General features: G+C 35.2%; 2 protein-coding genes across 9 annotated transcripts in view; one reads left to right on the plus strand and one right to left on the minus strand.

Annotated features, from left to right (window-relative positions):
• LOC106094426 (protein Aster-B) overlaps positions 1-1,156 on the minus strand; it is a 99,310-nt gene extending 98,154 nt beyond the window's left edge. For 3 of the 4 annotated variants that reach the window (XM_059364267.1, XM_013261640.2, XM_013261641.2), the window contains exon 1: positions 489-1,156. In XM_059364267.1, coding sequence (XP_059220250.1) covers positions 489-721 — 233 coding nt within the window. In that variant the 5' untranslated portion in view covers positions 722-1,156. Of the gene's footprint in view, positions 1-58; positions 161-488 lie in introns of those variants that run through there. The other variant, XM_059364268.1, reaches the window with a different exon arrangement.
• Positions 1,157-5,553: 4,397 nt separating this feature from the next.
• Positions 5,554-26,825, plus strand: part of LOC106091953 (tubulin monoglutamylase TTLL4) — a 179,011-nt gene continuing 157,739 nt past the window's right edge. For 4 of the 5 annotated variants that reach the window (XM_059364270.1, XM_059364272.1, XM_059364273.1 and 1 more), the window contains exon 1: positions 6,341-6,804. In XM_059364270.1, coding sequence (XP_059220253.1) covers positions 6,350-6,804 — 455 coding nt within the window. In that variant the 5' untranslated portion in view covers positions 6,341-6,349. Of the gene's footprint in view, positions 5,766-6,340; positions 6,805-26,825 lie in introns of those variants that run through there. The other variant, XM_059364274.1, reaches the window with a different exon arrangement.

Raw genomic sequence — 26,825 nt, forward strand, 5'->3', positions numbered from 1 at the left:
ATTTATAAACATTAAAAAATTTCATTATTGGGGGCTTACCCACGCATTGGGAATTTACCCGGTAGAATGCCATCTCTAAGTATTACGAATATTGAGAATACAGTGAGAAGGTTCTTCGTTGATCCCGAAAAACCATCTGAAAAAGCTGGTATATTGGGCTTATTTCATGATTTAATACAATTATCTAGTAGCATATAAAAGTGAAACTTATTAGATTTAATTGGCTCTTTTGTCAGATGTAACTATGTATGGTACCAGACATAATTTTATCGGGCACTAAAAATAATTATATCTGCTATATAAATTATATAAAAAAAGATATGACCTCAGATATAATTATATCTTACACCACGTATAAAAGATTCAATTGTACCGGGATCATATGGACACACTATCCTAGATGGTCGTACTAAACTCATTAGCTTGATAGCCTGAAATGGCTGCCATCTGAAAGCATATTATTCTCCAAAATCGTTACTTGTACTTACATGGACTTAAATAATATATGCGATCCATCAGCACTGGCAGTGAACACTTTATTAGATGTAGAGGTCAATATATCAAAGCAGTTTTGTGGGGTAATAAAAGTGTTTGGAAAATTCGTTTTCTTTACTCCGCCTTCCGCGGTTGCTTGACAAGTCAAGTGATTAGATGTTGTAGTATCTTCTTTTGAAATTTTATTGCTGGTTTTAGACGTATTGCAATATTCACTACAATTCATGACAAATTAAAAAATTGAAAACACTAGATCCCGAAACATCCTTTCCATCTATTAAAAACTTCCACTATGGCGCACGCAAGACAATTCTTTCAAATACTTTCAAAGGCCGAAAAGAAAGTCATATCATGTGTTTATAACATTGTGTTATAAAATCTACGCACGGTTAATTTATTAAAAACAAAACAATTTACTACATAGTTACATGAGCCTTTTGAGATAGGCTCTATCGACTATTGTTGCACGTAAAGTATTGTAGGAAATAATATTGAATGCTCCGACAGTTACTAATATTTTTAAATAATTTGATAAAAGTTTTTATTAAAAATCTAAAATCTTTAAGGAAGTATCGACGCCAGTTGTTCGCTGCACAGAAAAAATCTCATCCGAAAAATATTAAATTTTTAGTTACTGCGATTCTGCGTTAAAAGTGCGAAATCAAACTGTAGTTGGTTAATTAGTGAGTCCTAACGTAGGACAACGTGTCAATGATTTATTACGGCACGCAACAACTGGGTCATCCGGTGTACACCAAGAAGGTAGTGTGTTATGCTGCCAGCGCAGCATGGCGAAACAGTTAAAAGTGGTGTTATTTGAACAACAACAAACAAAGAGAATGCAAACAAAAATTTGACATCTTAATACCGTCAAATCTGGCCGACTGGTCGCGTGAGGTCACCTTATTAAATCCGCCTTGACAGCGGAGCAAGATATATTCATTTACAGCAAGCAAGGACTCTGTTTTGGCTGTGTGCGTGAATACGATTATTTTGTTGTACACGCGAAATAAAATTGCAATGCGAAAATTGTTCAGAAATAGGTATTTTATTAAACTTAATTTCAAATATGTTTTGTTTTTGTTGCAGATTTAAGGCCTTAAGGTTGGTACTATATTCGTTTTTCGTGGTGAAACTCCATATAAAAATAAATAAGCGCAAAATATTGATGAAAAGTGTTCGTTTCGCCCAAAAAGGCACGAAAAGAGTCGTGCGTTCGTTTCGTTGTAAATAGTTTTTTTTTTCATCATTTATTAATTTCAAAGGGATTGAATTTGATTACGGTCCGGATTTAAAGGGCAGTGTAAACGCGGTTTTACTGAATAAAGATTTTTTGATAGATATTATTATGTAAAATATTTGATTGTTGGTGAGTAACCATGTCTTTTAAAATCATTGCATTTTGAACGTAACACTGTTTGCTGCATAATGCATTTCAATGTACAAAAACAGTTGTCTGCGAAGACAAATTGATCTTTCATATTGCTTGAGCCGCAATGAATAATATTCGTGGTTTTTTCCTATTTCTGTTGTTGTTCTTTTTGTAGCACTTTGTTGTGTTCTAACTTTCGTCTGATTGATTCTGTTGAGTGTCCAGAGCCTGGAACTTCTGCGACTAAGACGGGGTACGTTCAGGGGGATCTGGTTCGGAGTCGAGTGGGTCTGGCTGGGCAGTTAAAGAGGTGAGTGTGTCGTGTGGTCCCTGATCACAATCAGGACATACATTTTGCAGGTCGTCTTAAATCCTTGCACTATTGGAGTTGAGGCTGCTGCATCTGCCGGATCGTAATTGAGGCAGAACCACTCTGGTTTGCCGGGGGAGGTCAATTTCTTCAAGAGCCATGAGAGGGGTCTCCAAGGACCACATTCACCTGGTAGCTATTCACAGCATCTATTACGGTGTCTGCATGAATGTTGTCTAGATCCGCTTGATCTAGAGTTGCTCTCTTGCAGCGCTGAACCTCAAGCTCTAGATCATTTAGATCTACCTTAAGGCTTCTAGGCGGTGGATACCTATCCACAAGATGATGATTTGGTAAGTCTCTGCGATGACAGTCCAAAAGGAATTGCTTAGACAGCATGCAGTTATGTCTTCTCACTTTCAGGGTCTTTGTCTCCTGATATACGTGGTCAACAAGGTTTCTTTGTCAACGCCCCAAATGCTACCGGCAAGTGACTTGAGGACCATGTTTCTGCTTTTGACTTTATAGCTGAGTATTCTGCTCAGATTTTCAGGCAGAATCCTGTCAAACTCCACATAAAAAATATCGGCGAAACGCTGGAGGAAAATAGGTGAAAAAGTAGTATTCTGTCTATAGTGAAGAAAATAGCAAAAATAAATTATAGTGGCAACGCTTGACATCATTGCCAGCATCATTTTTGTTTTATTGGTTTCGATGGTTCGTTTTTTCTTTGTTATTTTATTTATTTGCAAAAAAATAATAAAACCAACCAATAAAACATTTGACAGTTATGTTTTGTTTTTATTTTCATACCAAAAGACGTTATTTATCTGAACTTATGGTTTTATTATCCGCTCGCGGAACAATTAAAGATTTCAGCGACTATTCCGAAAGCAGGATAGAATACCAACCCTATCACAAATTGCTGTGGTATGTGGAGAAGATGAGAAAGAGGTGTCAAATATAACGCCAAGTATTTTGGGATACTTGATGGTCGTAATCGTTTCTCCATCGATCTATTTCTGTTTACAGCTGTTTGCTGTATTATACCTTCTCACTATATCATGCATTCATCACTTTTATGTTAATTTGGCATAAACTGTATTATAAAGGTTTTTGATACTCCCTCATTATTTCTCATAAAATGTTAAAAGAGAATTAAGTTATTATTGCGTTTTTTTCTTTCTTTCTCGCGTATTCTCTGCTCATGTACGAGCACATATACACACACTCAAATGTCTTTGTGTGTGTTGAACACACACGCTGTTAGCGTGATATCGCGTTATTAATCCTTGCAATTTCAGTAAGATCCACACACTCAAATTTGTATGTACATATGCACGTAAGCAGCTGATAAATTGGTTGGCACCATATTCATTTTTATATGTTAATTTTTGACAACAGCTTTCCAGGTTTAACGGTATTGAGATGTTAGATTTATGTTCGCATTCTATTTGTTGTTATCAACTTTCTCGCACGTTCTCTGGCCATGAACACACACATATACACATGCACACAAATTTGTTTGCGTGTGTTGGCAAAAGGCCTATCAGCTTGATGGTAAGATGACGGATTGCACTATATGATTTGTGGTTATTGTACAAATGAGACCACCTTTAATTGTTTCGCCATGCTTGTTGGGTGAATCCTGTTATGGATAAAGAGTTTGTGATTGAAGTCGTTGTGGTGTCTTTTGTTTAGTTGGTAATGGAATTTGTGTTTTGCTGGTAATGGAATTTGAATCGGAAGTATACCACTCTTAACTTGTTTCCACTCGCATCGTCTGCGCGCGAACAATCATCAACCTCCCTATTCCGAAACCATCCTAAAAATACCAAACAAATTTTAAATTTAACCAAACATATTTTTATCATATTTTATTGCTTTTTTATAACATTCTATGCACTTAAACATCTTCCTAGGGTGCAAGTTGTTAGTGTGTCCATACTACTTCAATAAATAATGCATTTAACTTTATAGTACAAACAAATAAACTATTAATCTTGTTTATTACCCCATATGTGTGTATAAACATAAGTTTGTGGTCTCCAATCACAGACCGTATACGATGAATATATACGGTCTGCCTGGTCTTCATAATATAGTAAAAGTGGCACCGATTAGATTCATGCAAGTTGGCATGTCGAATGCATCATTTTAAACAATTCCTCTTTTTGTTCCTATGTAAATACAAAATTAATTAGCAAATTTTTCCGAAATTACGCTCAATTGTGTTGAAAAAGTTTGTCACATAAATAAAAATTTTCTTTATCTAATCGGTGCCACTTTTACGATATTAGGAAGACCTGTGCCTGCCTACAAATAAAAATTTTCTTTATCTGTTGGCACCATTTATAGCAAGTTTAAAGGCCTATTTCTTGTTTAATCCAAAAATTGCAAAGTGGTAACATCATACCGCAAGTAAAAAATGGCAGTTTCACACATGTTTGCACCTAAATTGTAGGTTTATTAGAAAAGAAGACCAAGCAGTTGGTTTATCTTGTACAATTCCTAAAATCTTTGACACCAATGCTAATAAAGTTGAGTTACAATAAGGTCCTCAGCTATAGCGTTTTTTTTTCGTGTGTTTCTAGCGGCTTTGATTGTGCTTCCCTTGGGCGTCGCTAAATGAGGCATCAGCCCTTGCCGATGAAGGTCTCCGTCGGGTCAATCCGCCACGATACTAGCAGCTATTAATTTTCCTGTGTTTTGCAATGAATTTGTAAAATATAAAAACTGCGACAACATTCTATGTTAAAAAGGCATAACCATGGACTATTAAGATGCGATTTAATTCTTTAGATATGCAGCATTGCTTGTATATAACATTTAAAAAAAATCTAATAACTGTATTCAAATCGCTGCGTTTATTCCCAATTCCCTAATAGACTATTATAAACGTGTAGTTCTATTGCATTGCGGCTTATAATTACGAAATTGGGCAAATGAATTCGCAAAATTTTTTGCGATTGCCGCTATCGAAACAGGCAAGATTCTTTTTAATGCGATAAGCGAACATATTACAGCCTTTACAAATGATCATGGCGAAACAGTTGAAGGTAGTCTCATTTGTACAACAACCACAAATCATATGGTGCAATCCGCCATCTTGTAATCAAGCTGAACGAGGTGTTGTCAACACACACACAAAGAAATTTGCGAAAAAGAAGATTACAACAAAGAGAATGCAAACAAAAATCTGACATACCGTCAAATCTGGACGGCTCTTTAAATCTGCCTTGACAAACGAATGCTTAGCAGGGGCTGGGCTCATTTTGGGACGAATTTAGTACCCTGCTTTAACCGAATATTTTTAGGCAAGTCTGCGTTCTAATCTGTGAATGGGTGGCAACCATGTTCATTATAAAGAGTCAGCTGCTACAAAAAGAAAACTAATTTGCACGTTTTTCATTTGCACATACACATATTGAATTCGATAAGTTTATGTAGGGAATATCGAATGCTTCGTATTGTTTATATATTCCTATGCAACGGTAAACGAGCGCGAAATACGGATACGCATTATTATCGTTTGGATTCTGTGTTTTCTCGGCTGTTAAACGATTTTTAGTTTCTTATCCTGCCTATGTATGTATGAGTGCACGGGTCAATTAACTGGGTTACGGTATAGTGTGTAAATTAAAGATATTTGAATTTGTTATCAAAGTGTTTAAAATACCTGATGTTGTTGAATATATAGTGCGTTCTCGAAACAGATTAAACTTTGCAATTGCTTTGTTCCACACATTGTTCAGTTCACATTGCCTCCTCATATATGTGTTCCTTATTTGCTCTGCAAGGTCTATAAGAAAGTATACTAAAGCTTTTGTCTACTCATATGTACTTCAAAAATGAAAAGCCTGTGGAATTCTATTGGAATTTATATACCCTATTTTGTTGTGATTTTGCCAAACTAATGCAAATGTATGCCGAATCTACACTTGATGTCCTATATTAAATGTGGACGTTATACATACGTATACACCTTTGTGTTTTTTCTTCAAGGCGATGTGCTTAAATGAGGCATACATTACGTGGAATTTCAGTTATAAAAAAATGTTTGCTATATTTGTTTCTACTTGATGATGTTTTCCTCAAGGGAAAATTTGTGTCAATTATGTCAAGAAAATCGAATGCAAAATAAATGCACCTATCCTAAATGAGTGAAAATAATGTTTTCATATGATAACCTTGGTATTGACCAAAGTAACGAGGATGGATCGTATGAATTCTGCAATGGAGGATTCAAACTTTCAAGGACACAATCAGCTTTAAGTAGAATGCAGGAAGATATAAAGTTTAAATACGATGATCTGGATTGTAACCTGGATTTGATGGCAAGTCCTCTTCGCTCGTCCTATCGGAATGGCCATGAGCTTAATCTTTACCAGCACCTCAAAGAACACAATCGCACTCCCCATCTGCAAGAACAACAACAACGTCTTCATCACTTCTACAATGGCAATTTTGAGAAAAATATTCTACAAACATCCCGAAAGTGTAGTTCACCACCACCGAAAAGTGTTCAACCACTACGTCGCAGTAGTAGTCAAAATAACAATTATCAAAAAAACATAGGGGATCTCCAATCACCGCAAGTAACATTGGAATTTCCTCAAATGCGATAGTAATAATAACAAATTTAAATATTTGCTTTAATGTTGTGCTCCAAACACTTTATCTTTATTTTACAAAATAGTAATAGTTTTCCCTATTAGATTTTTTTTTTGTAGATCTTACATTTTATTTGCACCGTAAAAGATATAACACCTGGAAGAAGAGCCTTCAAAAGCCTCTATTAATTGCTTCTTTCGAAATATATTCGTTTGTCCCATTATATTGTACTTTATATAAAATGGTACCTTTCCAAATAAGTGCAACGATATGCTCACATTTGAAGATTTAGAGTAAGGTATACTTTTGTGTCAATTTAGTTGATTAGAAAGGAAAAAGACTTTATTTTGAAGAAAAACTTATTGGCAAATAGTTCACATAACAGCTCACAGGAGAATGACTAAAAACTTTGTAAAATTCGTTTGTACCTTTAACTTACGAGCAGAGCTACTATAGGTCTGTTCGAGTACTTTTAAAGTAATAATAATTTAAGCGCAACCTTTACTTTCCTTGGTTATTTATTTGTATCAATCAGCTGGTTTTCATAAAACAGCTGTTTGATGCTGCAAATTTGTGCTGAAAAAAAACCTCCAGTAGAAATATGCAAGCTCCCAATTACCAAACTCCGAAAATTTTGCTCGCTCTCCCGCTTTCTTTTGCTGGCAAATAAAGAAAGTGAACGACTTCAGTAACTTCAGCAAATTTGCACAAATTTTTGAGTACACGGACACACTTTAAGATTTACTAGCCGAACCGGGCCCACTCCGCTGCGCCTTCTTTTAACTCTTTAATATCTTTTTAGGGTGGGGACACTTCGCCCTGAATGTGGATATCGAATTCGTGCCATGATGCTGAACGCGTTCGGATCCTAGCGAGAACATCGGACAAAGCGGTTTTATCCCCTCTTAATGTTGGCGACATTTGCGAGGTTGAATGCCATGCATGGTCATTCAAAAACTTTTTCCCCGAAGAGGTGTCGCACTGCAGGACGATGTTCGGACTCGGCCATAAAAAAAAAGATGACTTATCATTGAGTTTAAACTTGAATCGTAAAGCACTCATTGGTGCGTGAGAATTTGCCCCTTCTTGGTTCCTGGTGGTAATGTTCTTCCTTAGGGTAATGTTCTCATTAGGGTAGGGATGGCACCTCAAACTTTTCGACTCAAATATGGAAATCAAATGCGTTCTTTATTCACAACGGAAATGAAGTTCCGTTTTAGGGGGTTCATTAGGGCGTACCCCAAAACACTTGGCTCCATAATTAGATATCAAATTCGTTTTCTACTCTCAAATACCTTTCATTTGAGTCCCATATTGTCATAATGGGTCAAATAACCCATTTGACCTATCTTTAGGAGGAAAGCGCCACCTGGACCCAAATTTTAATACCATATTAATTTTCTGGTCTCCAATACCTTTCATTTGATACCTATATTGTCCCGATCGGTCCACTTATGATCTTGGGTTGTGTTTTTGACATAAGGTCCGTCCCATTCCGATACTGAAAAATTATATAGCCTATGTTTCCTCTTAGACCAACCTACACAATAAGTCTATACGGATCAAACAAACCGAGTCCCATATATCCGGGATCGGCTAATATGCCCATTTTGGGCGTTTTTGTGGGGGTGGGGTGACCTTCTATACTTCGACATGAATTTGTATGCCAGATTCGTTATCTACTCCCGCATACTTTTCATTTGATACCCATATTGTCCTTATCGGTCCACTTTAGATTTTGGGTGGTGTTTTTGGGGTAACGGTGGAGGGTCCGCCCCCTTCCGTTATCAATAAATTATAAAGCCTATTCCTAATTCCTGACCATATTCGTAATCTACTCCCGAATACCTTTCATTTGAGTCCCATATTGGCATGATCATCAAATAAACCTATTTTAAGGGGTTTTGAGGGTGGGGTGGCTTCCCAGGTACTTGGACCCAACTTTTATTATGAAATTCTGACTCTACCCTTAAATACCTTTCATTTGAATCCCATATTGTCCCGGCCGGTCCACTTTTATTTATGTGTGTGAAGATAAATTCCGAATTTAACTAGTGGAGACACAAACCACTGACTTAACAGTTCTCTGTTACTGCCATTAGCAGAACACTTTTAAGGAACTTTGTAGGCAATTAATTAATTTAAATAAAGTATTTGTTCATAAAAATTAAATTTCAAACACACAAAAAACCAAAAAAAGATCTAGAAAATAATGTGATCCAACATTAAAATTTAGTTCCCTCATAACAGCAAGGTGTACTAACAACATAAAGAAAATTATAAAATTGATTGATCCACTGTGCACAAATGGAAAATAGTAAGGCGACGAGACCGGCATCAAACGATAGCTAGCGAAGCCTAGTTTCTCATACATATGCCCACATTTTCCAAATAATCGTCTAACTATCGAATTTTGGCCAAAAACTTGAAAAAATTACCCAAAAAACTGAAAAAGTAAATTTTGCGTGAACCACTGTGGGAAAACGGAAAATAGTAAGGCGATGAGACCGGCATAAAACGACAGCTAGCGAAGCCTAGTTTCTCATACATATGCAAACATTTTCCAAATAATCGTCTAACTATCGAATTTTAGCCAAAAACTTGAAAAAATTACCCAAATGACTCGATAAGCTAATTTTGGGTGAACCACTGTGCGAAAACGGAAAATAGTAAGGCGATGAGACCGGCATCAAACGACAGCTAGCGAAGCCTAGTTTCTCATACATATGCAAACATTTTCCAAATAATCGTCTAACTATCGAATTTTAGGCAAAAACTTGAAAAAATTACCCAAAAAACTGAAAAAGTAAATTTTGCGTGAACCACTGTGGGAAAACGGAAAGTAGTAAGGCGATGAGACCGGCATCAAACGACAGCTAGGGAAGCTTTGTTTCTCATACATATGCCCGCATTTTCCAAATAATCGTCCAACTATCGAATTTTAGGCAAAAACTTGAAAAAATTACCAAAAAAACTGAAAAAGTAAATTTTGCGTGAACCACTGTGGGAAAACGGAAAATAGTAAGGCGATGAGACCGGCATCAAACGACAGCTAGGGAAGCCTAGTTTCCTATACATATGCAAACATTTTCCAACTAATCGTCTAACTATCGAATTTTAGCCAAAAACTTGATAAAATTACCCAAATGACTCGATGTGTGTGAAGATAAATTCCGAATTTAACTAGTGGAGACACAAACCACTGGCTTAACGGTCCTCTGTTACTGCCATTAGCAGAACACTGTTAAGGAACTTTGTAGGCAATTAATTACAGCTAGCGAAGCCTAGATGTGAGTGAAGATAAATTCCGAATTTAACTATTGGAGACACAAACCACTGACTTAACAGTCCTCTGTTACTGCCATTAGCAGAGCACTGTTAAGGAACTTTGTAGGCAATTAATTAATAAAAAAAAGGATTTGTTCATAAAAAGGAAATTTCAAAACACAAAAAACCAAAAAAATATCTAAAAAATAATAAGGTTATCCAACATTAAAATTTAGTTCCCTCAATAACCGCAAGGCGTACTAACAAGATAAAGAAGATTGTAAAATTGATTGATCCACTGTGCGCAAATGGAAAATAATAAGGCGATGAGACCGGTCTCAAATGAGAGCTAGGGAAGCCTAGTTTCTTATACATATGCACATATTTTCCAAATAATCGTCTAACTATCGAATTTTTCAAAAAAACTGGAAAAAATCGCTACAAGACCTCAAAAATCTATTTTGCGTGAACCACTGTGCAAAAATGGAAAAAGTTGATACTTTGAAACCGGTGTCAAACGACAGCTTATGAAGTCTAGCTTCTAATCCAAAAGGGCCTATATTCCAAATAATCGTCTAACTATCGAATTTTTGAGAAAAACTTGAAAAAAATCGCTACAAGACCTCAAAAATCTATTTTGTGTGAACCACTGTGCAAAAATGGAAAAAGTTGATACTTTGAAACCGGTGTCAAACTACAGCTTATGAAGTCTAGTTTCTAATCCAAAAGGGCCTATATTCCAAATAATCGTCTAACTATCGAATTTTTCAAAAAAACTTGAAAAAATCGCTACAAGACCTCAAAAATCTATTTTGTGTGAACCACTGTGCAAAAATGGAAAAAGTTGATACTTTGAAACCGGTGTCAAACGACAGCTTATGAAGTCTAGTTTATAATCCAAAAGGGCCTATATTCCAAATAATCGTCTAACTATAGAATTTTTCAAAAAAACTTGAAAAAATTCGCTACAAGACTTGAAAAATCTATTTTGCGTCAACCACTGTGCAAAAATGGAAAAAGTTGATACTTTGAAACCGGTCTCAAACGACAGCTTATGAAGTCTAGTTTCTAATCCTAAAGGGCCTATATTCCAAATAATCGTCTAACTATAGAATTTTTCAAAAAAACTTGAAAAAATTCGCTACAAGACTTGAAAAATCTATTTTGCGTCAACCACTGTGCAAAAATGGAAAAAGTTGATACTTTGAAACCGGTGTCAAACGACAGCTTATGAAGTCTAGCTTCTAATCCAAAAGGGCCTATATTCCAAATCATCGTCTAACTATCGAATTTTTCAAAAAAACTTGAAAAAATTCGCTACAAGACTTGAAAAATCTATTTTGCGTCAACCACTGTGCAAAAATGGAAAAAGTTGATACTTTGAAACCGGTCTCAAACGACAGCTTATGAAGTCTAGTTTCTAATCCTGAAGGGCCTATATCCCAAATAATCGTCTAACTATCGAATTTTTCAAAAAAACTTGAAAAAAATCGCTACAAGACCTCAAAATTCTATTTTGCGTGAACCACATTGCAAAAATGGAAAAAGTTGATACTTTGAAACTGGTCTTAAACGACAGCTTATGAAGTCTAGTTTCTAATCCTAAAGGGCCTATATCCCAAATAATCGTCTAACTATCGAATTTTGCAAAAAAAACTTGAAAAAATCGCTACAAGACCTCAAAAATCTATTTTGTGTGAACCACTGTGCAAAAATGGAAAAAGTTGATACTTTGAAACCGGTGTCAAACGACAGCTTATGAAGTCTAGTTTATAATCCAAAAGGGCCTATATTCCAAATAATCGTCTAACTATAGAATTTTTCAAAAAAACTTGAAAAAATTCGCTACAAGACTTGAAAAATCTATTTTGCGTCAACCACTGTGCAAAAATGGAAAAAGTTGATACTTTGAAACCGGTGTCAAACGACAGCTTATGAAGTCTAGCTTCTAATCCAAAAGGGCCTATATTCCAAATCATCGTCTAACTATCGAATTTTTCAAAAAAACTTGAAAAAATTCGCTACAAGACTTGAAAAATCTATTTTGCGTCAACCACTGTGCAAAAATGGAAAAAGTTGATACTTTGAAACCGGTCTCAAACGACAGCTTATGAAGTCTAGTTTCTAATCCTGAAGGGCCTATATCCCAAATAATCGTCTAACTATCGAATTTTTCAAAAAAACTTGAAAAAATCGCTACAAGACCTCAAAAATCTATTTTGTGTGAACCACTGTGCAAAAATGGAAAAAGTTGATACTTTGAAACCGGTGTCAAACTACAGCTTATGAAGTCTAGTTTCTAATCCAAAAGGGCCTATATTCCAAATAATCGTCTAACTATCGAATTTTTCAAAAAAACTTGAAAAAAATCGCTACAAGACCTCAAAAATCTATTTTGCGTGAACCACTGTGCAAAAATGGAAAAAGTTGATACTTTGAAACCGGTGTCAAACGACAGCTTATGAAGTCTAGTTTCTAATCCAAAAGGGCCTATATTCCAAATAATCGTCTAACTATCGAATTTTTCAAAAAAAACTTGAAAAAAATCGCTACAAGACCTCAAAAATCTATTTTGTGTGAACCACTGTGCAAAAATGGAAAAAGTTGATACTTTGAAACCGGTGTCAAACGACAGCTTATGAAGTCTAGTTTCTAATCCAAAAGGGCCTATATTCCAAATAATCGTCTAACTATCGAATTTTTCAAAAAAAAAAAAAAAAAAACTTTAATTGAATTAATTATTATACATTTGTGGATTAGTATACGCACCATCTTTTCAACCTAACCTGCTTTTGAGTTTCTGAACTGTATGTTTTTTTGTTATTTCAGAAAAGACAATTTACAACTTTTTGGAATACCTCAATTTACCTTAATATATTTATGCGAACTATTATTCATGTAGGTTTTTTCAAATGCTTTGAAGTTTTACATCGTAAATATTTAATTGGTTTTTTACCTTTTTAACATAAAATTTCCTAGCCTGGGTTTTCAAAAGCAATGAAAGATTTTGAATCCTTTTACATTTTTTGAATGAAAAGGTATGAAAGTTAAGCTGAGTACCTGCGTAAGCAATTTGACCCATTTGCAAATATCTTGATCATGTGTGGTGTAGGATTCCAAACACGTGTATTGAGTTTTTACATCAGCAGGTTTAATACTTTTTATCGTGAAATTTCCCTGCCTGCATTTTTTAATGAGGTGGTATGTTAGTAAAGTTTTTACCTGTGTACGCGACTTGACTCAAAATTTGCAAATATTTTGATCTTATTGGATTCTACCTGGCATTGAATGGTATTTTTTCCTATCTTTAAAATTACATTTTGGTTTCGATACCCTTTTCAATTTCTAATCTGTGTTTGATCAACCAAGCGAACAGTTGTAATTTGCAAAAAAATTAAAAATCTTCTTGTGAAAAGTCTTGTGGCGAATTTTTTCAACTTTTTTTTTGAAAAGTTCGATAGTTAGACGATTATTTGGAATATAGGCCCTTTTGGATTAGAAACTAGACTTCATAAGCTGTCGTTTGACACCGGTTTCAAAGTATCAACTTTTTCCATTTTTGCACAGTGGTTAACGCAAAATAGATTTTTCAAGTCTTGTAGCGATTTTTTTCAAGTTTTTCTCAAAAATTCGATAGTTAGACGATTATTTGGAATATAGGCCCTTTTGGATTAGAAACTAGACTTCATAAGCTGTCGTTTGACACCGGTTTCAAAGTATCAACTTTTTCCATTTTTGCACAGTGGTTAACGCAAAATAGATTTTTCAAGTCTTGTAGCGATTTTTTTCAAGTTTTTCTCAAAAATTCGATAGTTAGACGATTATTTGGGATATAGGCCCTTTTGGATTATAAACTAGACTTCATAAGCTGTCGTTTGACACCGGTTTCAAAGTATCAACTTTTTCCATTTTTGCACAGTGGTTAACGCAAAATAGATTTGTCAAGTCTTGTAGCGATTTTTTTCAAGTTTTTCTCAAAAATTCGATAGTTAGACGATTATTTGGGATATAGGCCCTTTTGGATTAGAAACTAGACTTCATAAGCTGTCGTTTGACACCGGTTTCAAAGTATCAACTTTTTCCATTTTTGCACAGTGGTTGACGCAAAATAGATTTTTCAAGTCTTGTAGCGATTTTTTTCAAGTTTTTTTGAAAAATTCGATAGTTAGACGATTATTTGGAATATAGGCCCTTTTGGATTAGAAACTAGACTTCATAAGCTGTAGTTTGACACCGGTTTCAAAGTATCAACTTTTTCCATTTTTGCACAGTGGTTCACACAAAATAGATTTTTGAGGTCTTGTAGCGATTTTTTCAAGTTTTTTTGAAAAATTCGATAGTTAGACGATTATTTGGGATATAGGCCCTTTAGGATTAGAAACTAGACTTCATAAGCTGTCGTTTGAGACCGGTTTCAAAGTATCAACTTTTTCCATTTTTGCACAGTGGTTGACGCAAAATAGATTTTTCAAGTCTTGTAGCGAATTTTTTCAAGTTTTTTTGAAAAATTCTATAGTTAGACGATTATTTGGAATATAGGCCCTTTTGGATTATAAACTAGACTTCATAAGCTGTCGTTTGACACCGGTTTCAAAGTATCAACTTTTTCCATTTTTGCACAGTGGTTCACACAAAATAGATTTTTGAGGTCTTGTAGCGATTTTTTCAAGTTTTTTTGAAAAATTCGATAGTTAGACGATTATTTGGAATATAGGCCCTTTTGGATTAGAAACTAGACTTCATAAGCTGTAGTTTGACACCGGTTTCAAAGTATCAACTTTTTCCATTTTTGCACAGTGGTTCACACAAAATAGATTTTTGAGGTCTTGTAGCGATTTTTTTCAAGTTTTTCTCAAAAATTCGATAGTTAGACGATTATTTGGGATATAGGCCCTTTTGGATTATAAACTAGACTTCATAAGCTGTCGTTTGACACCGGTTTCAAAGTATCAACTTTTTCCATTTTTGCACAGTGGTTCACGCAAAATAGATTTTTGAGGTCTTGTAGCGATTTTTTTCAAGTTTTTCTCAAAAATTCGATAGTTAGACGATTATTTGGAATATAGGCCCTTTTGGATTAGAAACTAGACTTCATAAGCTGTCGTTTGAGACCGGTTTCAAAGTATCAACTTTTTCCATTTTTGCACAGTGGTTGACGCAAAATAGATTTTTCAAGTCTTATAGCGAATTTTTTCAATTTTTTTTTGAAAAATTCGATAGTTAGACGATTATTTGGAATATAGGCCCTTTTGGATTAGAAACTAGACTTCATAAGCTGTCGTTTGAGACCGGTTTCAAAGTATCAACTTTTTCCATTTTTGCACAGTGGTTCACGCAAAATAGATTTTTGAGGTCTTGTAGCGATTTTTTTCAAGTTTTTTTGAAAAATTCGATAGTTAGACGATTATTTGGAATATAGGCTCTTTTGGATTAGAAACTAGACTTCATAAGCTGTCGTTTGAGACCGGTTTCAAAGTATCAACTTTTTCCATTTTTGCACAGTGGTTGACGCAAAATAGATTTTTCAAGTCTTGTAGCGAATTTTTTCAATTTTTTTTGAAAAATTCGATAGTTAGACGATTATTTGGAATATAGGCCCTTTTGGATTAGAAACTAGACTTCATAAGCTGTAGTTTGACACCGGTTTCAAAGTATCAACTTTTTCCATTTTTGCACAGTGGTTCACACAAAATAGATTTTTGAGGTCTTGTAGCGATTTTTTCAAGTTTTTTTGAAAAATTCGATAGTTAGACGATTATTTGGGATATAGGCCCTTTAGGATTAGAAACTAGACTTCATAAGCTGTCGTTTGACACCGGTTTCAAAGTATCAACTTTTTCCATTTTTGCACAGTGGTTCACACAAAATAGATTTTTGAGGTCTTGTAGCGATTTTTTTCAAGTTTTTCTCAAAAATTCGATAGTTAGACGATTATTTGGGATATAGGCCCTTTTGGATTATAAACTAGACTTCATAAGCTGTCGTTTGACACCGGTTTCAAAGTATCAACTTTTTCCATTTTTGCACAGTGGTTCACGCAAAATAGATTTTTGAGGTCTTGTAGCGATTTTTTTCAAGTTTTTCTCAAAAATTCGATAGTTAGACGATTATTTGGAATATAGGCCCTTTTGGAATAGAAACTAGACTTCATAAGCTGTCGTTTGAGACCGGTTTCAAAGTATCAACTTTTTCCATTTTTGCACAGTGGTTGACGCAAAATAGATTTTTCAAGTCTTGTAGCGAATTTTTTCAATTTTTTTTTGAAAAATTCGATAGTTAGACGATTATTTGGAATATAGGCCCTTTTGGATTAGAAACTAGACTTCATAAGCTGTCGTTTGACACCGGTTTCAAAGTATCAACCTTTTCCATTTTTGCACAGTGGTTCACACAAAATAGATTTTTGAGGTCTTGTAGCGATTTTTTTCAAGTTTTTTTTGAAAAATTCGATAGTTAGACGATTATTTGGAATATAGGCCCTTTTGGATTAGAAACTAGACTTCATAAGCTGTCGTTTGACACCGGTTTCAAAGTATCAACTTTTTCCATTTTTGCACAGTGGTTGACGCAAAATAGATTTTTCAAGTCTTGTAGCGAATTTTTTCAAGTTTTTTTGAAAAATTCTATAGTTAGACGATTATTTGGAATATAGGCCCTTTTGGATTAGAAACTAGACTTCATAAGCTGTCGTTTGACACCGGTTTCAAAGTATCAACTTTTTCCATTTTTGCACAGTGGTTCACGCAAAATAGATTTTTGAGGTCTTGTAGCGATTTTTTTCAAGTTTTTTTTGAAAAATTCGATAGTTAGACGATTATTTGGGATATAGGCCCTTCAGGATTAGAAACTAGACTTCATAAGCTGTCGTTTGAGACCGGTTTCAAAGTATCAACTTTTTCCATTTTTGCACAGTGGTTGACGCAAAATAGATTTTTCAAGTCTTGTAGCGAATTTTTTCAAGTTTTTTTGAAAAATTCGATAGTTAGACGATGATTTGGAATATAGGCCCTTTTGGATTAGAAGCTAGACTTCATAAGCTGTCGTTTGACACCGGTTTCAAAGTATCAACTTTTTCCATTTTTGCACAGTGGTTCACGCAAAATAGATTTTTGAGGTCTTGTAGCGATTTTTTCCAGTTTTTTTGAAAAATTCGATAGTTAGACGATTATTTGGAATATAGGCCCTTTTGGATTATAAACTAGACTTCATAAGCTGTCGTTTGACACCGGTTTCAAAGTATCAACTTTTTCCATTTTTGCACAGTGGTTCACACAAAATAGATTTTTGAGGTCTTGTAGCGATTTTTTTCAAGTTTTTCTCAAAAATTCGATAGTTAGACGATTATTTGGAATATAGGCCCTTTTGGAATAGAAACTAGACTTCATAAGCTGTCGTTTGAGACCGGTTTCAAAGTATCAACTTTTTCCATTTTTGCACAGTGGTTGACGCAAAATAGATTTTTCAAGTCTTGTAGCGAATTTTTTCAATTTTTTTTTGAAAAATTCGATAGTTAGACGATTATTTGGAATAGTTGATACTTTGAAACTGGTCTTAAACGACAGCTTATGAAGTCTAGTTTCTAATCCTAAAGGGCCTATATCCCAAATAATCGTCTAACTATCGAATTTTGCAAAAAAAACTTGAAAAAATCGCTACAAGACCTCAAAAATCTATTTTGTGTGAACCACTGTGCAAAAATGGAAAAAGTTGATACTTTGAAACCGGTGTCAAACGACAGCTTATGAAGTCTAGTTTATAATCCAAAAGGGCCTATATTCCAAATAATCGTCTAACTATAGAATTTTTCAAAAAAACTTGAAAAAATTCGCTACAAGACTTGAAAAATCTATTTTGCGTCAACCACTGTGCAAAAATGGAAAAAGTTGATACTTTGAAACCGGTCTCAAACGACAGCTTATGAAGTCTAGTTTCTAATCCTAAAGGGCCTATATCCCAAATAATCGTCTAACTATCGAATTTTTCAAAAAAACTTGAAAAAATCGCTACAAGACCTCAAAAATCTATTTTGTGTGAACCACTGTGCAAAAATGGAAAAAGTTGATACTTTGAAACCGGTGTCAAACTACAGCTTATGAAGTCTAGTTTCTAATCCAAAAGGGCCTATATTCCAAATAATCGTCTAACTATCGAATTTTTCAAAAAAACTTGAAAAAATCGCTACAAGACCTCAAAAATCTATTTTGTGTGAACCACTGTGCAAAAATGGAAAAAGTTGATACTTTGAAACCGGTGTCAAACGACAGCTTATGAAGTCTAGTTTATAATCCAAAAGGGCCTATATTCCAAATAATCGTCTAACTATAGAATTTTTCAAAAAAACTTGAAAAAATTCGCTACAAGACTTGAAAAATCTATTTTGCGTCAACCACTGTGCAAAAATGGAAAAAGTTGATACTTTGAAACCGGTCTCAAACGACAGCTTATGAAGTCTAGTTTCTAATCCTAAAGGGCCTATATCCCAAATAATCGTCTAACTATCGAATTTTTCAAAAAAACTTGAAAAAATCGCTACAAGACCTCAAAAATCTATTTTGTGTGAACCACTGTGCAAAAATGGAAAAAGTTGATACTTTGAAACCGGTGTCAAACTACAGCTTATGAAGTCTAGTTTCTAATCCAAAAGGGCCTATATTCCAAATAATCGTCTAACTATCGAATTTTTCAAAAAAACTTGAAAAAAATCGCTACAAGACTTGAAAAATCTATTTTGCGTCAACCACTGTGCAAAAATGGAAAAAGTTGATACTTTGAAACCGGTGTCAAACGACAGCTTATGAAGTCTAGTTTCTAATCCAAAAGGGCCTATATCCCAAATAATCGTCTAACTATCGAATTTTTGAGAAAAACTTGAAAAAAATCGCTACAAGACTTGACAAATCTATTTTGCGTTAACCACTGTGCAAAAATGGAAAAAGTTGATACTTTGAAACCGGTGTCAAACGACAGCTTATGAAGTCTAGTTTATAATCCAAAAGGGCCTATATCCCAAATAATCGTCTAACTATCGAATTTTTGAGAAAAACTTGAAAAAAATCGCTACAAGACTTGAAAAATCTATTTTGCGTTAACCACTGTGCAAAAATGGAAAAAGTTGATACTTTGAAACCGGTGTCAAACGACAGCTTATGAAGTCTAGTTTCTAATCCAAAAGGGCCTATATTCCAAATAATCGTCTAACTATCGAATTTTTGAGAAAAACTTGAAAAAAATCGCTACAAGACTTGAAAAATCTATTTTGCGTTAACCACTGTGCAAAAATGGAAAAAGTTGATACTTTGAAACCGGTGTCAAACGACAGCTTATGAAGTCTAGTTTCTAATCCAAAAGGGCCTATATTCCAAATAATCGTCTAACTATCGAACTTTTCAAAAAAAAAGTTGAAAAAATTCGCCACAAGACTTTTCACAAGAAGATTTTTAATTTTTTTGCAAATTACAACTGTTCGCTTGGTTGATCAAACACAGATTAGAAATTGAAAAGGGTATCGAAACCAAAATGTAATTTTAAAGATAGGAAAAAATACCATTCAATGCCAGGTAGAATCCAATAAGATCAAAATATTTGCAAATTTTGAGTCAAGTCGCGTACACAGGTAAAAACTTTACTAACATACCACCTCATTAAAAAATGCAGGCAGGGAAATTTCACGATAAAAAGTATTAAACCTGCTGATGTAAAAACTCAATACACGTGTTTGGAATCCTACACCACACATGATCAAGATATTTGCAAATGGGTCAAATTGCTTACGCAGGTACTCAGCTTAACTTTCATACCTTTTCATTCAAAAAATGTAAAAGGATTCAAAATCTTTCATTGCTTTTGAAAACCCAGGCTAGGAAATTTTATGTTAAAAAGGTAAAAAACCAATTAAATATTTACGATGTAAAACTTCAAAGCATTTGAAAAAACCTACATGAATAATAGTTCGCATAAATATATTAAGGTAAATTGAGGTATTCCAAAAAGTTGTAAATTGTCTTTTCTGAAATAACAAAAAAACATACAGTTCAGAAACTCAAAAGCAGGTTAGGTTGAAAAGATGGTGCGTATACTAATCCACAAATGTATAATAATTAATTCAATTAAAGTTTTTTTTTTTTTTTTTTTGAAAAATTCGATAGTTAGACGATTATTTGGAATATAGGCCCTTTTGGATTAGAAACTAGACTTCATAAGCTGTCGTTTGACACCGGTTTCAAAGTATCAACTTTTTCCATTTTTGCACAGTGGTTCACACAAAATAGATTTTTGAGGTCTTGTAGCGATTTTTTTCAAGTTTTTTTTGAAAAATTCGATAGTTAGACGATTATTTGGAATATAGGCCCTTTTGGATTAGAAACTAGACTTCATAAGCTGTCGTTTGACACCGGTTTCAAAGTATCAACTTTTTCCATTTTTGCACAGTGGTTCACGCAAAATAGATTTTTGAGGTCTTGTAGCGATTTTTTTCAAGTTTTTCTCAAAAATTCGATAGTTAGACGATTATTTGGAATATAGGCCCTTTTGGAATAGAAACTAGACTTCATAAGCTGTCGTTTGAGACCGGTTTCAAAGTATCAACTTTTTCCATTTTTGCACAGTGGTTGACGCAAAATAGATTTTTCAAGTCTTGTAGCGAATTTTTTCAATTTTTTTTTGAAAAATTCGATAGTTAGACGATTATTTGGAATATAGGCCCTTTTGGATTAGAAACTAGACTTCATAAGCTGTCGTTTGACACCGGTTTCAAAGTATCAACCTTTTCCATTTTTGCACAGTGGTTCACACAAAATAGATTTTTGAGGTCTTGTAGCGATTTTTTTCAAGTTTTTCTCAAAAATTCGATAGTTAGACGATTATTTGGGATATAGGCCCTTTTGGATTATAAACTAGACTTCATAAGCTGTCGTTTGACACCGGTTTCAAAGTATCAACTTTTTCCATTTTTGCACAGTGGTTGACGCAAAATAGATTTTTCAAGTCTTGTAGCGAATTTTTTTGAAAAATTCGATAGTTAGACGATTATTTGGAATATAGGCCCTTTTGGATTAGAAACTAGACTTCATAAGCTGTCGTTTGACACCGGTTTCAAAGTATCAACTTTTTCCATTTTTGCACAGTGGTTCACACAAAATAGATTTTTGAGGTCATGTAGCGATTTTTTCAAGTTTTTTTGAAAAATTCGATAGTTAGACGATTATTTGGAAAATATGTGCATATGTATAAGAAACTAGGCTTCCCTAGCTCTCATTTGAGACCGGTCTCATCGCCTTACTATTTTCCATTTGTGCACAGTGGATCAATCAATTTTACAATCTTCTTTATCTTGTTAGTACGTCTTGCGGTTATTGAGGGAACTAAATTTTAATGTTGGATCACCTTATTATTTTTTAGATATTTTTTTGGTTTTTTGTGTTTTGAAATTTCCTTTTTATGAACAAATCCTTTTTTTTATTAATTAATTGCCTACAAAGTTCCTTAACAGTGCTCTGCTAATGGCAGTAACATAGGACTGTTAAGTCAGTGGTTTGTGTCTCCACTAGTTAAATTCGGAATTTATCTTCACTCACATTGCATTGGCTAGGTCGTGTTATCAGAATGGATAAAGAAGCTCGAGCAAAGAAGTCTTCTGAAGGTGACCATGAACGAAAACGCAAAAGGGGAAGACCAAAACTCCGATGGAATGACCAAATGGAGAGCGACATCGCGAAACTGGTTGTCATGAATTGGAGAAGAAGTGCAGAAGATCGATGCGCTTGGGCATCTATTCTACGTTCGGGTAGAGGAATAAATTTTTTCTAATGATCAATTAAGGTAAGGTACAGTTATATACTGTATATAGTTGGTGGTCACCGTAGCGCAGAGGTTAGCATGTCCGCCCATGACGCCGAACGCCTGGGTTGGAATCCTGGCGAGATCATCAGAAAAAATTTTCAGCGGTGTTTTTCCCCTCCTAATGCTGGCGACATTTGTGAGGTACTATGCCATGTAAAACTTCTCTCCAAAGAGGTGTCGCACTGCGGCTCGCCGTTCGGACTCGGCTATAAAAAGGAGGTCCCTTATCATTAAGTTTTAACTTGAATCGGACTGCACTCATTGATATGTGAGAAGTTTGCCCCTGTTCCTTAGTGGAATGTTCATGGGCAAAATTTGCAATTTTACAGTTATATACTCATCCCATTCCATATTTTGATGTATCTACCATATAGATCGATCTACAGATTACACATTTTAAGCATATCAAATACGAATATATCGTATATGGTTCATATCGGACCAACTTTGGGTGTAGGTTCCATATTAACATATCCTCAATTGTCGGTATTTTTACCGAAATTCATGGACGAATCGACTAGTACTCTATATTGTAACTCCTATATTCGCAAATAGAGATTTTTTGCACCGAATTTAGCAAAGTCTAGATGAAATTTAGATTAGATAGACTCGGTAGGCGGACTTTTTTCATGTTTAATGGTGACGACAACAACACAATTTGGAAAATTCTAGATTTTTGAAAAATGTTCGTTGATTATGCCGGATATATAAAATCGGATAGAGTAGAGATATTTTTTTTTTTTGGTTTTATAGAAGAAGTGATAGAGAATAAAAGTTCTACTTGTGTTTTAACATTCAGAAACACACTAGTTTAAAGTCGGATAGGATATATATAGCCGATTTCAAGCTTTAATTCATATAAAAAAAGGGAAAAATAAGCGGAAATGTGGAAACTTTTGAAATTTAGTAAAAAATATTAGCCATATTGGCTTTAAGATGGCGGGGTGGTTTGACATAAAAAGCTCCAATTTTGTATTTAAAATTTTTCCTAATACCTCCCATTTATGAAAATACAAAGAAATGATCATAACTTAAGGCAAAAGTTTACAAAACTTATAGCAAATAGTAGTATCTTATTTAAAAAATTTTGCAAATTTTTGACCAATGCAAAATTCGACTTTTGCAAAGAAAAATCAAAAAGTCTAAAAGTCGACTTTTGCCATTTTGATAGAAGTCTAAAAGTAGACTTTTCATCCCAACTTGGGATCCCTAAGTGGAACGTGTCATGCGTGAAAGCATCCAGATTTTCAATGTCACTTTAGAGACATCGAAGAACCAATCCGGTCGTTTGACGTGGCTCGAAGAGTTTGAGAAAATGGCAACTGTCATGAATTGGGATGAATTCAGGAAATTTGTATTCGCAAATAAATCACCGACGGGCTTAGCGAAACTATTTGTGTCTAGGCAAGAGGTATCACGACTTGGGTCAAATTAAAAAAAGCCCTTTTAAGCGAATTCGGATCTTCCTTGAACAGTGAAATGAAAAGTGTGCATGAATATTTTGTGCATATGAAGAATTAGCATCGCGTGGATCCATAGAGGAAAGTGCTTTGATACAGTACGTCACCGAAGGTATTAAAGACTATATATCAAATAAAACAATTTTATAAGGGTGCGCGTAATTTAATTAATTTTAACGAAAATCATAAATCTTATAAGGTTATGTGGCTAAAATATAGAAACAATAGCGAAGAGAATGATTCCACGGACAAATCAAGTGTTAAAATTGGTAATACGATTTTGTGTTTTAACTGCGGTATGAAAGTACACTCATCGAAATCTTGTAAAGACAAACAGAAAAGACTGAAGTATTTTAGATTTATTTTAGAAATTTGGACATATATCCAGAGACTTCCCTGAGAAAATAAAGAAAACTAATAAATTTAATGTTCGATTAAATTCTGACGACATTTTGAGAAAGAATATGAAATTCGGATAACACGATTTACTGGCGCTATTCAATACAGGAAACCGTTTACGATGGTTTGGGTAAACCGAAATTGTTTTAATCAAACTTTCTTCGGTAGTAACGCAAATACGAATAAAGTTATACCATTACTTGCTTTACTTTAATTGGCTATGACAGAATATTTGTTCCACTAGCCGAACGTAGAATGGCGTTCGAAGCGGCTCGGTCTTCTGCGCTCATTCTAAAATCTCTGACACAATGTTTCGAGGTGTCTCCCACCACTTCATCTTTCCATCGGACTTTTGGTCTTCCCGGTCTGCGTGTATCACAGTGTTTGCCTTCAAAAGACTTCTTTGCTGGAGCTTCTCCATCCATTTTGACAACATGACCTAGCCAACGCATCCATTGTATTTTGATGCGTGTAACTATGCTATCGTCGTCATACAGCTCATACAGCTCGTGGTTCATACGTCGCCTATATTCTCCATTATCGCAAAATGGTCCATATAATTTACGAAGAATCTTTCTCTCAAATACTCCAAGCACTGCCTCATCTGTTTTCACAAGTACCCATGCTTCAGAACCATGTAACAGCACGGGTGGTATCAGTGTCTTGTACAGTTAGTCTGTCGAGAGGTGGCCTTGTTTCTAAACTGCTTACTTAGTCCAAAATAGCATCTGTTTGCCAGTATTATTCTTCGTTTAATCTCAAAACTGGTGTCATTCGTTTCGGTTACGGCGGTGCCGAGGTAGATAAAGTTTCTGACTGTCTCAAAGTTGTGGTTCCCAACTTTCTCCATTTTCTTTATCTTATCGGTTATGCAAGCCTTTTTGGAAGTTGAAAGCATCCATTTCGTCTTATCTCCATTTACTGCCAGACCCATTTTCACCGACTCTCTTTCGATTCTTTCAAAGGCTGCAGTTACTACTTCCGGTCACCGACCTATGATCAATATCAATGTCGTTGGCATAGCCGATTAGCATGTGTTCTCTTGTGATTAGTGTGCCATATCTATTCACATCTGCATCTCGTATAATCTTCTCCAGCAGGATATTAAAGAGATCACGCGAAAGGCTGTCTCCTTGTCTGAAACATCGTTTAGTATTGAATGGTTCGGAGAGATTCTTTCCTATTCTCACTGAGGAACCCGTATCAGCACGTGTCATCCTGCAGAGTCTTGTTAATTTTGCAGGGATACCAAACTCTGACATGGCTTGAAATACCTTTCAACTTTAAGGAGTATTGAAGGCGGCTTTGGGTCAACAAAGAGATGGTAGGTTTTGATTTGTCCTTCTCTGGTATTTTCCAGGATTTGGCGCAGTGTGAATATCTGGTGCAGGGTGGATTTACCAGGCCTAAAGCCGCATTGATGGGACCCAATTATCTCATTAACTTTAGGTTTTAATCGTTTACACAGTACGCTCGAGAGTATCTTGTATGCGATGGGGAGGAGACTTATTCCTCTGTAGTTGGCACATTCCTTCTGGTCTCTTTTCTTGTGTACGGGACATATTATGCTGAGGTTCCAATCATCGGGTATGCGTTCTTCTAGCCAGATTGTGCAGATGAGCTGATTCATACGCCTTATTAGCGTGTCGCCTCCGGTCTTAAATAGTTCAGCGGGTAACCCGTCGGCTCCTGCTGCCTTGTTGTTCCTTAGTCGGGTTACTGCTACTCGGAACTCATTCTGACTAGGAGGTAAACATTTTATACCATCATCATTGATTGGTTCCGCGATATGCTCTTCGCCGCCAACGTCGGACACTAGCAGTTGGGTAAAATGTTCTTTCCATATCCTCAGCATGTTATTTGTGTCAGTTACCAGATTTCCTTCATTGTCTCTGCAGGAGGATGTGCCTGCACCAAAGCCATCGGTTTGATGTTTAATTGGAAGAATTTCCGGACTTAATTCTGACTCCTGTACATCTCACTCACGTCTTTCCATTTCCTTTTTCTTTCTTCGGAATAGACGTTTCTCCTCTCTCCTTTTTCCCGATACCTCTCCTTCACCTGGCGTTGCTACTGATTGCAGGGTTGCTCTATATGCCGCATTCTTGACTTCAGTAGCATCTCGACACTCATGGGTTTCTTGGAGGAAGCTTCCGGTACCCAAGTACGGATTTAACGACATTTTCCAAAGTTATACCATTGAAGAGGAGATCGAAGACGACAAATATGATTTAAAATTCCACGTCACACCAAATTCTTCAATTGACTTCGAGGTAATTCTGGGAAAAGAATTCTGCAGATTTGCTGAGATCAGTATAACATCTGACAGCCTGAAAATCAAGAAGGTAGGCTATTCAGTATCTGAAAAGACTCATAGTATTATGATGTTGGTAGCCGGTTGTACGTACCGGATTGATCCGATGACATCCCTCAAGGGCTGCCGCCTAGTGTACAGTACACTGCTAGAAAAACAACATTATCAAGATGGACGTTTGCACCGACGAAGAGTATCAGATCGATCAAGATCCTATGGCTAGCGAATCCGGAGAAAAAAGAGCAGAATATTATCACTTCAGAAGATTTTGACGACAAACGTAGAAATGCGTATAACCCTGACTGACGATACACCCATATTTTGTACCCCACGGAGACTTCCACTGAAAGAAATAACAGTAGTTGACGAGCAATTTGATAAATGGCTTGAAGAAGGTATTATTAAACCATCTAAATCAGAATTTTGTTGCCCAATTGTTTGAGTCAAGAAGAGAGACTCTACATACAGACTTTGTGTGGATAAAAGGAGAATCAACAAGGTCGTCGTGAAAGATAATTTTTCACTACCATTGATAGAGGATCAGCTCGATAGACTTCAGGACACAATGATATTCAGTACCATAGACTTACGCAATGGATTTTTCCATGACAATGTTGACAGCGATAGCCGAAAATTTACGTCCTATGTTACGCACAGCGGATTACTCCAATTTCTGAAAGTGCCGTTTGGACTTACCAACTCACTAGCCGTTTTTAACGTTAAAATGTCACTTTTTGAAAAGAAGAATCCAATTTC

This window comes from Stomoxys calcitrans, chromosome 3 (assembly GCF_963082655.1).
Source record: "Stomoxys calcitrans chromosome 3, idStoCalc2.1, whole genome shotgun sequence".
NCBI classification, from domain to species: Eukaryota; Metazoa; Arthropoda; class Insecta; order Diptera; family Muscidae; genus Stomoxys; species Stomoxys calcitrans.